The 14,370-nt window shown below is 40.1% G+C and overlaps 1 protein-coding gene across 1 annotated transcript in view; it reads left to right on the top strand.

Annotated features, from left to right (window-relative positions):
• ankrd50 (ankyrin repeat domain 50) overlaps positions 1-14,370 on the top strand; it is a 42,662-nt gene that overhangs the window by 16,599 nt on the left and 11,693 nt on the right. Inside the window, exon 3 of the mRNA XM_080901722.1 lies at positions 2,533-2,765. Within this exon, the coding sequence (XP_080757848.1) occupies positions 2,533-2,765 (233 nt within the window). The remainder of the gene's footprint in view (positions 1-2,532; positions 2,766-14,370) is intronic.

Here is a 14,370-nt window from a genome sequence, read left to right as displayed (position 1 = left end):
GAGTGGATGACGAAGCCATCCTGAGCCAGTTCGTTTCCGACATTGGAGAAGAGGACTTTGGTGGTTTTAGAGCGCAGGAAGAAGAGAAAGATGGTGAATGACTGACTTTTCTTCTTGTTAAAGCCGTGTCACTGCACCTGAGCCTAAAAGGTAGTCCGAATCTATTTTTCTGGTGTGCTGTAGGTTACTGTTATGTACTACATGTGCAAATATGTACCCATAACTTGTTTTTCAGAATATTAATAAAAGGGGTGTGTCTCCAAACAGCCATCTCTTTCCTGACAATTCCCTTTGTGCATATTCTCTTACATATGATAAGTCAACATTGAAACACCTGCGGCTTTTAGTCAGGTGCGGCTAATGTATGTACAAAACAGGATTTTCCCCTGATTTTAGCTTGTGCGGCTAATATTCAGGTGCGCTTTGTAGTCCGGGAAATACGGTATTTATTTTATTCTATCAGAGTTTTGGGGATTTTTTTTTTTTAGTCGAAGTTCTTTTAGTATTCAAGAAGAATTAATTGTAGAAGTGGCGTCTTTTGTATTTTAGACTGAAATTGCATCCCAAATAACATGGCTTTTCCTGCACTCATGTTCATTACGGACAATAAATTGAAGTAAAATTTAGGTCTTGAATGGTAGAACCTCAAAAAGGGAATGTCTTTGCAGCCGCAGGGTTAGTAACAGGCTGTTGAACATCCAAAAAAACATCTTGTTAAAACTGCGTCTTGGTGTTTTATGACAACGCTTACAAGCAATGTCAGTTCCATTAAAGAAGAGTGGTAGTTAAAGAGACCATCCCATCATCCGGAAGGTGACTGATTTTTATCTGCGCGGCAGCTACCCTAAAAGATCCTCAAATGCCCCGCAGCCACGTCTACTCTTGAGTCAAGTTTTTATGTTGAGTAATCAATTTGTTCAACCTCCTTTAAATGTTTAATTAACCTAGACCCAGAGTAAAATGTCACTAATATGAAATCCTCAGATCCTTTATCACAGCCAGCTGAGCTGGAAGCAATTTTGTGAGTATTAGGAGATGACATTTTCCCCAGGCAGACATCTTATGGGGGATTCAAACTAGTTGCAGTCACAGTGGAACAGAAGTCCTGCGAACAAAAATTAGTTCAGTGTACATTTACGTGTGATCTGCATATTAGCCTTGAAGCAGAATCATGCCTCACTTACATTTGGACTTTCATAAACGGTTAATGTGGCATATGCTTAAAATACACATTTGCTTTCTTACTGAATGCTACAGTTTTTTTTTTTAATGGATGTTAATGTTCAGGCATCAATTTTAATGTTATTGGGAGATCAGTTGAGATTCGACTTGAAGAAAATATCCATGTTTAGTTGTGGTTAAAGTTGCAAAACACTTTTCTCCTTCCGCATCTTTGGCATAATCTCAAAGCTGAAAATCTAGTTGTCGGGCAAAGTTTTTTCACTGGGGGGGGTGGTAGGCGGACGAATTATAGTGATTGTATCATCTGTAAATCTCTCTTTGAGCGCAGATCATCGGTAGCAGGCCTGTTAATGGATCCAATTTGAGCTGGATGGAGATGTACTTAAACACCTTTGCTCTCCCTGTTTAAACAGTTTAACTGAAATTGGTTGTGTTGTGACTCTTGTGTCCTTGTAAAGCCACTGTTTCACTGTATTAGACCAACTGTTTGTATTCATCTTGAAGCGAAGCACTTGCTGTGCAGAGAATGTCAATAGTATGTTTATTACTATTACTAACAGTTTTTATTTCATAAGCATGAATATCTGAGCTCATTAGAAGGGGAAATAAAAACATGCATCACTTTCTGGGTAAATAAGAGTGAATATAGAATTTAGCTAGCTAAACCAACATAAAAAAAATTTTTTTTTTTGGTTTTTTTTTACTCTTTATGTCAAGATAGGTTGACAGATGATGTCAGGACAGAGTCTACATGGATTAGGATGTTTGTAGATGACCCTGATCTGCAGTCAGAGTAGGGAGCAGGTGGAAGATGGTCTGGAGTGTTGGAGGTATGCTCTAGTGAGAAGTGGAATGAAAGCCGGTGGAGGCAAGACAGAATATGTGTGTGTGAATGAGAGGGAGACAGTTGTAACAGGGAAGATGCAAAGAGTGGAGGTACATGACTTTAAATACATGCTACAAAAAGACAGGAGGCCGAACTGGAGGTGGCAGAACTGAAGATTTTAAGATTTTTACTGGGAGTGGCCAACAACATTACATTAGTGTACATTGGAGGGACACCACAGGTGGAGCTGGTAAAGACGCAAGCTTAACATGGTTTGGACATATGTAGAGTACCAAGGCTGTTTGATATGAAGCTGCTAGGCAGGAGAAGAAGCAGAAAATTAGAAGATTCATGGAAGTAGTGAAAGGGAACATGCAGATGAGTATGCTAGAGACCAGAATCTGCAGTGGCAACCCCTGAAAGAAGATGATTTATGTCATCAATTGAACAAAATCAAAAAGATGAAAACATTGTAACAGATTTTTTTTTTCTTTCTCCTTCCATGTCTCATCCTTTTTCATCAGGTGTGTACTCCTGCCTCTCTTGAGTGTGAAGCCTCCTCAGCAGGCACTCTTCCTGCTTGTGGACTCCATTGATGAAGGCAGTCAGCTGGGTGAGGGGGAACAGAGGTCCTCCCCAGGTTCTCCCAGGACCATTGCAGAGCTCCTGGCCAGTCACCATGAGTTTCTGCCTCCTTGGCTGCTGCTCATCTGCTCCGCACGACGACAGAACAAAGCCATTACCAAACTGTTCACAGGTAAATGGTTCAACTTTTCTCGTTGCTCAGTTAAGATAACTGTTCTCCAAGTGTAGAGGCAATTTTCCAAAAGCTTTAGGGTGTTACATGTAGTTTTTTAAAAATCAATACATCATTGTCAAAATCACTATGATACCATTATTACAGCTGAGCTGTTGAAAAGAGACAGTTTGATGTATGAGAAAGTACTTGCAATTGTCAGTACTGCTGTATGCTTGTTCCGCTTGATGGCAACCATTTTTCAGATTTAATAATACACATTTTGACAAAAAAAATACAGCAGTTACAAACAAAGCCTGCAGCATCATTCTTTTTTTTTTTTTTCTTTTTTTTTGTCACTGCTTCGAATGCTTTCTAACATTATGACATGCCTGAAGGGATTAGTCACCACTGCAGACTTCTGTAAGAGATGCAGCTTTTCCTTGTCTTGTGACACTGTACCATACCCACTGCTATTATCTCCTTGTCAGGCCAGCAGCCTACTCTGTGGCGATGAGCTGGCATAACATTAATCAAAAACCTAACTGTGTGGGAGGAAGTTGCCTCTGCAGACTCACATTGCTGCGTGTCCCCCGTCTACCTTTCCAAAGCCATTGAATGTGGGAGCTTCTAGTGCCCTCACTTTACCTTTTTTACTGTTACACAACATCCCAGCAGTCTGAATAGTTGTGCTGCTCCCTCCTCAGGAGGTGCTTGCGGTCAGATTTGGGGATGAACAAGCTACATGCGTTCTTCCTTTTGTTCCTGCATAAATTATGAAATGCCTATGTTTGTATGATCAAATTCTCCAAAAGCAGTTCTATTTGTAGTGCTGATATTTCTATTGATTTTATATTGGATCGGGTATGATCGCGATTAGGTCTCTGTGCATAGTATGTACAGAAATGCATGGTAACAATATAATGTGCGCCTAAAATCCTATAAAATTAATAGGACAGGTAACAAGCATCCTTCTTTAATATCTAGTCCCAGCAGCAAATTAATTTGCTTGGCAGTCTGTTCATGTTCTGGCTTGTCTTCAGTGGATTATGTTGCTTGCCTCTTATCATTTTAGATAATACAAATAGTATTCCTGTATATATTCCAAATTAAATGCAACAGTGTAATTAGAATTAAGAGGTCACGCTCAAAGTTGTTTTCAGGACTCTTAAAATATGCTTTTCATATATACAGCAGGTAAAGTAAATCATGAACGCGTCACCAGTTTTCTTAGTAACTATATTTCTTAAGGTGCTATTGACATGAAATTTTCACCAGATGTTGGTAACCCCTCAATCCAATTCACACATGCAAAGTAATCAAACTATAACTGTCCATATTTTAAGTTGTTTGCAATAATGAGACATGACACAGGGAAAAGCTGTTGAACACATGAAGAAATGGAGGTGCAAAAAGACCTAGAAAGTCATGACAGCAGCTGAAATCTATCAGTAATTGGAAAGCAATCCTGCCACTTAATGCTAATGAATAACAGCTGGTTCAGTCCCTATAAAAAGGTATCTCATTACCAAAGATATACAACCCATGATGGGTAAAACCAGTGAGCTCTTGCAAGACCTTGCAACCTTATTTTTTGCAACAGATACTGATGGCATTGGTTGCAGAAGAATTTCAAAACCACTTGAAGATTCCAGTGAGCGCTGCTGGAGCCATAATCCAGGAGTGGAAAGAATATCATTTCACCATAAACTGGCCATGACCAGGTTCTCCCAGCATGATTTCAGACAGAGGAGTGAAAAGAATTATCAGATGAGCTTTCCAGGAGCCAAGGACCACTTGTGGAGAGCTACACAAAGAGTTGGAATCAGCAGGAACAATTGTTTTAAAGAAAACAATAAGAAATGCAGTCAACCACCATGGCCTGTATGCACGCTCGCTACACAAGACTGTTGCTAAAGAAAAAGCATGTTGGAGCAAGTTTAAAGTTTGCTGAGAAGCTCAAAAGGCACTGCATAACATCCCAAAAGTAAATAAGTTTGGAGGTGGGACCATCATGGTGTGGGGCTGTTTTCCAGCATACGACAATGGCACGCGTCATATAATTAAAGGAAGGATAAATAGAAAACATATACAGAGACATTCCTAATAGGAAACTGCTGTCGTCAGGAGGGTGAAGACTAAACGAGGATGGATGTTTCACCAAAACAATGATCCCAAACACAGCTGAGGAAACTGTTGGTTTCAGAGAAAGACAATAAAGCTGCTAGAATGGCCGAGTCAAACACCTGCTCTCAATCCAATTGAAAATCTATGGAAAGAACAAAAGTTCATAGAAGGGGTCAAGGAAACCTTCAGGTATGTGTGTAAGAATGGGCCAAAATCACCCCTGAGCAATGCATGAGAAGAATTTCTCTATACAGGAGGCATCACCAAAGGCTTCTGTACAAAGTATTAAATACATTTCAGTAAGTGTGTTCAATACTGTGTCATTTCTCATTATTACACTTAATTTTATGGACATCTATGGTTTGATTTCTTTGCTTGTGGGGCTTGGATGGGACATCTGGTGAGAATTTCATCTCAATAGCACATTTTGTATTAACTTAGAAAACTGGTAACACATTTAGTACTTATTTAACCCGCTGTAGGTCTCCTGCAAGAAAATGAATTGTCAGCTATTTTGATCATTATTTCCGTGCAAAAGTTCCAACCACTCCATGGGTCTAGTTTCTCCATTGTGAGTTTGTTTCTTAGTCATTGTTTGTATAAGAGTGGAAACAGGAATTCAGGACACTAGAGTCTCACTTTGAGTCGTTCGTGGGCATCGTGCATGTAATTCAACAAACCAACCGTGATGCAGGCTGCCCACTTCATAATTTCAAAGACACGCCCACCCACGCTTTCCTCTAACTTAAAAGGTTCTGTGTAGGAACCCGTGTGGATTGGTATCAGTTTAGTTTAAAGCGTTTTCCAAAACTTTGTGTCCACAGACAACACAGATGGAAGAAGTTTTATATTTGATTTTCTTTCGGCAGCAGTTTGTGTCTGGCCCAAATCATTAATTTCAATAGTGAGATTTTATCTGGTGTGCACTTCATGTTCAGAGCGGACTCAGCAGGGGAACATAGTCTTAAAAAACATTTTCGTCTTTGGTATATGTTTTTTTTTTTTTTTTTTTTTTTTTTTTTTTTTTACTTGTTAATTCTATTTCTGCTTGTTGCACCTCTTTTGTTTGTACTTGTCTGTTGTTTTTGGTTTTGTTTTGTTTTTTAATATATGGTTTGAGGTGAGTTTCATCGTGGAACAATCTGATAAGTGGCAGTTATCTTCTTTTTCTCCATTTTTGAAGCTCATTCTCTCTTTACTGCCTCTTTGATGATGGCCAAGCTTTTGTTGAGCTCTTACTCCAATTGCCAAGCAATTGGTTCAAAAAGATTAATCTACTTTTGAAAAGAGTGCCAACCTCACATATGAGATGTGATGTCCCTGCTTGAAGGGAGTGAAGGACATATTTGGTTTTGTTTTTCCTTTCCGTTTAGACTTGCTGATGTCTTTTTATTTCTATGAACATATTCCACAGTTAAAGAACTGAAATAAAAGGTATTATCTAGTCTATGCACTGAAATCCTCCTGCAGAACTACAGTAAGCCTTGATCTAATGCTTTTAGCAGTGTCTTTGTTTTGTCTGGATCCAGTCTTCCGCTTTTAGTCCAGTGCTGGAAATTCTTCTACAAGACTGACTTTTTCTTTTTTTCCCATCACACTTAGACGGATGTGGACTTGCACACACACACTCACTCACAGTGTATTCTATTGCCTTTTGTACCTTATTATTAATATGGCACTATGAATGCTCCTTATTCATGCAGCAGTGGACTGAAAATAGACCAAAGAACTTTAGAGTATCAGACTGAGGCCAAGTGTCCCCTAAAAATATCTTGCATATTGTTTACAATTTAGAGATGGCAGTGACCTGCCAAAAGCGTCCACTTTCATGCTTGCTGCAAAGCAAACTACTATTTTATATGAGCGTCCGTTTTAGTCGCAGTGGAGGTTGTCAGTTTCCCAGTATACTCTGGTTTGTGGTAATGCGAACTTTGTGGTTTTGTAAATACAGTGCTGATAAAGTTTGAGGAATGACCTTTAACCACAAGGTTTTGAAGGGAGCTCACTGGACCTGAATTTTGGTCCTGTATTTCTAAAATGACTAAAAGAATTCAGACTCCTTTTATGTGAGTAACTCAAAGCTTTCTGTTACCTTTGATTTTTGCAAAATTTGCTTCAGTCTGACTCACAGCAAGTGCATTCAGCTGGAATTTCTCATTTAATTTTTTTTAAGGAGATGACTTTATTCCCCAGGAGCAAAACTCAGAGTTCCTTGTCTCTTGCTCAACTGTTATTCCTTGTGTCTATCTCTGAGTGGAATGTGCTTTGGGAAGTTTTCAGCACCTCAGAGACCGAACAGGAAGGAGGCATACTGACTTCTGCTGCAGAATGCCTCACTCACATCCGCTTGGCTAATGCCTCACAAACAAAGAGTGGTCAGTTTGTGAGGAGTACAAGAATTTTGCACAGTATCCCTCTGGCAGACCCGTGTTATGTGATCATTCCGATTCGAATAAGCGTCGGACTTGTTACCTTTGACTTGGACTAAAATTTCACTCTTGAGATGCAAATTGTAGCAAAAAAAAATCCTGCTTTTTCTGACTTTACCTTCTCTTTGAGCTGTGCTACTGTAAGGGCATTGTAGCGGTAGTGCAGTGGAAACACTTAGGCAGCGATTTTGGTTGGGAGCCGGGTAGAATCTGTGCCAATTTATCAAGGCCTCCAGCAGAAGGTGGAGCAGGGACAGAGAAAAGAGGGCTGTATGAAGGTGCAAGGTGGGGGTTGGCTGTTTAAATACCCCCCCCCCCCCCCCCCCCCCCCCCCGTTGTGTGTGCGTGTGTGTGTGTGTGTGTATTTATTTTTTTCAGCTCAAACCTCAATCTCTTGCCATCTTTTTTCTTCCTACTTTGCTATTGGTCTCATCGAAATACTTACAGCCCATTTTTAAATCATAGTTCCAACTAGAGCTGGGCGATATGAGATTTTTTCATATCACGATATGTTTTTTTCATTTCAGGCGATAACGATATCTATCACGATATAAGCCAAATAACTATATTTGTAAGATTTAAATGTGCCGTTGCTCACAAGTAAAATGTGAAATAATCAGCAGCTTGTTTTTATTTAAATATTTATTTCCCATAATAAGTTCAACAGGGTAGATGTACTTAAGGAACATGAGACTTTTTTCAGATAGATAAAGGCAAATATTGCAAACTACACAAAAGGCAGCCGCTAAAGCGTCTAAGTTTCAAAATAGAACAAACGAAACAGACTAAATTGTCAAATCCACTTAGAAACAAAATATTAATTCTAAAAATAAATCTTAGTTTATTTTACAGAAGAACAGACAAAACTGACTAACTTTTGTCAATATCCAATAAACTGAGAACTAAAAGGAAATTCTCAATCTCTTCTTGTTGTATAGCTTAGCTTTTCAAACAGTTTTAACAGTTACTTTAGTCTGACAAAAGCCGAATGACGAATTAGCGCTTCCAGTCAGAGACTGAGGCTACGTCCACACGTACACGGGTATTTTTGAAAACGGAGATTTTCCGTTTTCGTTTTAAAAAATAATCCCGTCCACACACAAAGGGAGAAATGAAAGAAAACGCTGCTATGAACATGCCAAAGCAGCAGGTGGCGCTAGATTCCTAACCGTGCAGAAATGTTGGCCAATCAGAAGTCTAGAAGCCTCGGTGGGAAAAAGTAAACAAAGCTGGGGCATAGAAGCAGAACCGAGTCGTATGTGTGGACGGACAGTAACTGTGTGTATATGTAAGCATTTAAACACTGCAGAGAGTAGAATTAACAGTAACAGTATTGTAGAAATTAATTTCACCGAAACAATAACGTGGCGCACAGTGTGACGCATGCACCAGTTTATTGTATTTCCAGACTTGCTTTCGGCACAATTTACAGTGCACGCTACTCTGTTTTTTGTCAGACTTGAAATAGCCGAAATACCTTCACACTACAGAACTTCTATGGCTCTTCCGTTCGACAATCTCTCCGGCGTTGGAACCATCATCTGTTTTCTCTTCGGTCACGCTCGGTTGATTTTTCTAGTCGGCACACTCATTTCCTCCATTAGGCGCTGGCTCCATTACCCGCTGGCTGCTTCCCAAACAAACACACGTGCGGCTTGGCACTTGTGCTGTACGTAACAAGTCACGCGACGTGACGCTGCGGCTGTGATTGGTTCGGCTCTGCGCTACTTAATTTGGATTGGCTGACCTTTTTTTTTTTTTTTTTTTTTTTTTTTAAGAGGACAAGAGCGGCGAGGTCTATCGCGATAGCTTAATTTCTCTATCGAGTAAAAGTTATATCGCGATACATATCGTTATCGTTCTATCGCCCAGCTCTAGTTCCAACATAGCATTTGAATCAGACTCATGTGATTTTTTTTTTTTTGTTTTTTTTTCCCGTCTGTCACATGAAAGCATCACTGGACTGTAAGGGCTCCTATCCGAACAATACTGTTTGATTCATACTTGTTAAAGTCACTGTTTCTCAACAGGCATGTATGTGTGGGGGCTCGAGAGAGTACTGCACGGACTACATGAAGGTGTCTGATCAGCTGATGAATATTTTTTTTTTTTTTTTTTTTTTTATTAGGGAATGGCTCATATTGACATTTACTTCTGGAAAAGCAAGGCTTCATTTTTCATTTCTTTAAGTAAAAATCCCTTCTTCTTCCCAGTCAGAAAGTGTGACATCCAGCCAACAAGTCATTTAAGGTCACAGTTGTAGCACGGTGACGACATTCCTGACAGTGACACAAAAATGCAGACAGGGTTGACTCATCAGATCAAAGTGTAAATCCAGTCTGGTGCTATAAATAGAAAAAATATATACAACTGGACTAAGGTAATAATCACTGCCATCTCTTACTTGTAAACGATATGGGGGGGGTATTTTTAGCAGACACTTTGCCTCAGTCTGATAATCTAAAGTCTTGGTTTGTTCTCTAGGTACAAAGTGCTTAAAATTATGTTTTATAATTTATCAGAAATGAACTGCATCATTAACTTTTTGCTAATAACTTTAAAAAATTTAGATAAAACATTTTTGGTTAAGAACCAAACAAAAAATTTTAAGATTAACAGGCCACAGCGTCTCAGATACATGTGTATCTGGGTCCTGTATACTGTCACTTCAATTCACTCTGTTTACCTTTCTTTTGCCAACCTTGGCACAAACATATATGGGCAGTACTTGTGGATGGAAGTCTTGCTGTCCTGCAAGACTCCCACTGGGACAGTGAGGCAAACCTCTCCACCAATTAGCATCCAGAAAGGGCTGTGCAATGTTCGAGCTGTACGCTGAATATTTCATTTGCTGATGATTACTGCTGAAGCTTCTGCACTCAAAAATCATAACTCCTACCTAATGTCCATATTTTAGCTTATTTTTTTTATTTAATTCAAGTATTACCGGCTAACAGCCAACCTTATGGAGAGCTCAAGGCATGTGTTTTTAAGATCTGAGATAATCAGAGTGAGGAGAGAATTGCTACCGAAATCTTTTCTTCTGTCTGCAAGCATCTTCTGAATAATCCTCGAGTACAGAAGGAGGAAGGTAACTGTGATAGAGCCTGTTTTAAAGGAAACGCAAAACAAAACCTCGTGCAAGCTGTATTTAGGATTTTGAGTGAAAAGCCAACATGAGCGAGGGATGAGGAAGGATGGAGAAGGCATGGAGTGCCAGTAGTTATAATAATATAGTATCAGTGTGCTCCTGAAGCTGTGAAACATAATGACTCCCCTTAAACAAGCACATTCCTGCTCAGGAGTGTTACAGCAACTTCAATTAGATTGATTTCCACTGTAATAAAATACATAATTATTTTAACTCCTTTCCCGATTTTACTTCTTCAAGTGGGTGAAAAGGAGCAACGTTGCCAGCGTTAAGGGGGGCCTACCAGTCAAAACTTGGAAAGTAGCCACCACAAAACCTCACATAAAAGCTTGTCTTGGTTATGAATCACAGCTTTAATTAATACGGTTATACCCCAGCTTAGTCTTAGGAATGTTACAGGAGTGTGTGGCTGCTTTAAAAAGACACTCATCCTTTGAGACATTTTGATGGTGGGTTTACTCATTTCCTTCCCAACGTGACACATTTGCTCATGCTCGTGAGGATTTTTGTTTTAAAAAAAACCAAGAGTAATTTGCAGGACTGCTTGCATATAGATAAGTCATTAGATTTCACAGCTATTGTGTAGTAAAAGCTACACTTTCAGGAAATTGTGCTACTCTGGGGTGGGACTGTGTTTCTGTTTCCTGTATTTGTGTCTTTTTCGGGTGAGGGTAGACCACCCTAGCAAGGGCTTGAACCACATCTTCCACCTTCGTTCTGTCCACCATGAATGGAGCTTTCTTAACCCAACATGCCAAGAAGCTGAACTAATTTACCACTAGTGACCACAAAAGAAAAGAGCAGCTCTGTTTTAAAGTGCATGCACTTCTTCAAGAAGCCCTTTGTCTGGAGGCCTATGGTTGAATCCCTTCACAGAAAGGTCAGCAAAACTCTTAACATCGCACTAGATGTGTTTTTTTTGGTAAGGTTTCTTTTTGGTCAAATGTAAGACCTCTCTGGAGGGACCGCAAGATCTTACTGGCCAACTGACAAGACAAACACAGTCATAAAGCAGCGAGGACAGTTTATTTCTTTTCTGCTGTGGAATGCTCCCCGAAGAGAGGCAAAAACGGCTTTGCTTACTGACTCCACAGTAAAATGCCATTTTGTGGCACAGTTTGGACAACTGGATATATGGTTGCACAAACAACAGATGAATTTGGAGCTTAACAATGCCAAGACTTTTCAGCAGTGAAAGAAGAAGCACTTCCACAGTTAATAGTCAAAAGAATTTAATAATTGATTCCAACATATTTTGGTCATGCTGCGGCCTTCACCAGAGACTAAATTGCTCAACACTAAACCAAAATCACGTTCAGCAAATGCCTCCTACTATTAAAACACAAAGTTCACTCTGTTCTCTTTTTAGTTTTCGTTATAGATTCTCTGTCACCATGGCTAACAAAAGCAAGCAAGATGCTATTAATAAGCTTACCCCTCTTTTTTTTTTTCTTCTTCTTCTTTAGTTGGCTTACACGGACAAACTGATTTATGTCCGTATTCATGTATAAGTTGTCGTCTGTGAGGCTGCATGTTGAGCCTCACTTTGGATGAGCTGGAGACCATAATCCCTGTTGAATACTGTAATTTTACCACCATGCCGTCTGTCAGCCGGGCAAATTACAGGTCTACCATGTCTGTATCTATAACACCTTGGGTGCTGCAGTGCAGTCACATGACTGTGAGCACGGCGAACAAAACTGGCTGGCCTCTTCCTACCTGAGGTGATGCCCTTTGGTATGTGGCATGCCTCTGCCAGATTTTAATGAACCTGTGATTTTATTTCATTTTTTCACATTTCTTTTGGTGGCACAGAGCAAGACTTGTTGGTTTTTGATTTAATTGAAGGGTTTTTACATTAAGCCTTAATTAAAATACCCTTCAAGAATTCCTGGGATGGTTTTCAGTGTGTTGCTGCAACTAAAGACATATTTTATCTTTTAAATATACCACACTGTCTCTTCACTTGTGTGCCAAGAATGACTTTGCAAGTGCCTGATTCCGCAGCAAGCCGTCAAAGCTTTCCTCATGCTGAATCTGTAATCTGTACATGCGAAGTCTTCCCAAAATGCTTCCAGGCCTACCTGGCAACACTTGTTGATCTTAGATAATGGATTATTTGACTTGATTGCTGTCAAGCTAGTCTGAGCAGTTTTTATGCAGGTGAATGGAAACATGTGGCGGTAGAGCCAAATGAGGTTACTCATAGGTCAACCCGTGTAATGATGAACAAAAACATGGTCAGAAGGTCAGTTGCAGAAGCTTACCATTATTGCAAAGCTACAACGTTGCATCTTCAGAAAGAATCAGTTCTATTTGATGATTCAGTGACAGTTAGTCTGGAACAGATTCCATGGGAATTCCATATCCACTTCCAAACAGCCCTTATTTAGGTTGGGGGCCAAGGTATATTCATAACCGCCAATGTATACTTGGCAACTTATTTTAAAATTTTTAAATATTTGAGAGAATTGTATAACATCCAAAACTAGTAAAGAATTCCCACAGTTAGTTTACACCTCGCTCATATTGTCTGATGTGCTCCGATCATCACCCTATTCCCTAAAACTCGAAAACACTAGCATTTGACTCACAGTGGACACTGTGACAGTCTGAACGTTTAATGGAGTAATGGATAAATGTGCACTTGGAACAAATGTCATGCTACTTTTTATGATTTATGTCTGTTGTTTGGGGTTTCTGTTAGAATCTTTGGCATGAATGAAATTTGCAGCCATCTGTGCAGCTGCAAGAAGCTAGCTGTAATAGCAGTGACAAGTCTCTTAGAGTAGATATCTCATATGGGGTAGACAGGTGCTCTGCTTTGAGTCAGCCTCTTGTCACCATCTTAATGAGCTTCTGCCATTCAAAATAATAACTAAGCTCTTTGTGGGTTAGTGGGAAAAAACCTAGTATTTCTACTGTGTTTTGCATAGATTTTTATATGATTGATGTAGTATTCTTTGCACAGGTGGCCTTGTTGTGAATATGTTCCTGTTAACCCAACCCCCAACACATCAGCCCTCTTCAGCTGCCCTACAACAGGTTTGACTGGAACTCTTTCACATCCCGTTTGAAAGTCAGCAGAGGCATGTTCGGGCGGGAGTGTTTTCATGTGCCTCGCCTCAAGCAAACCTAAATTAATTGTTAAGTGTAATCATTTCTGCGTCTCGCCTGGTGGTCGCGTAGCATGGCAACTGTTTGCATCTTTGCGCTGTTAAATCAGCTCCAGATTTGAGCCGAAACCTCTCAGATCTCAGCTCCTCAGTCTGTTCTCACTTGTGAATAAGCCACATTTATCCAAAATAAAACAGAAAGAGTTGTTGCCTTTTGACTGTTAAACTCCAAATTGGAGTCTGTAAACAATCAAACAAAGAATTCAGCAGTATTTTTCAAAGATTGAAGAGTAGCACACTTGCATAGGACTCGAGTTTGCAGACCATTGGAGCTCACTCTCTTCCACATACTTGTGTTTAGGAGGTTGGCTCTCTCGTGTTTTTTGGAGCTGGGAACGCTGCAGCTGTTGAACAGACGTTTGGTTGAGCGTGGGTTTACTGGAGAGCCTGAGGAGAGGGCAGTGAGGCTTGGATTTCTGTTTTCTTTATGGATCCAGTGACTTAAGATGGGGTCTCGCGAAAGATCGTGCTGAATCTGAGAAGCTGCCGTTCCACAGTCCCAGTTGATGAGCTTAGACCTCAAGTTTTTTTGACAGACATGCGCGCACACACGCTGGCTCATTCGTCATTTGAAAAATTAATCTAGAAAGCAAACAGTCACTCTTTTGTACGCGAGACCCTGTCTCTTGTGGCTGGTATCCAGCTCTGTAACGAGCAGCAGCTGGCTCAGAGGCCTGCACTCAGGAGCTGCATCCCTCACCCTGATGAATGTGTCATTTGTTGCTTGTTTAGCAGTCGCTTTT

This window comes from Rhamphochromis sp. 'chilingali', assembly GCF_963969265.1.
Source record: "Rhamphochromis sp. 'chilingali' genome assembly, chromosome: 13".
Classification (NCBI taxonomy): Eukaryota; Metazoa; Chordata; class Actinopteri; order Cichliformes; family Cichlidae; genus Rhamphochromis; species Rhamphochromis sp. 'chilingali'.
This window is presented reverse-complemented; position numbering and strand designations above follow the sequence as displayed.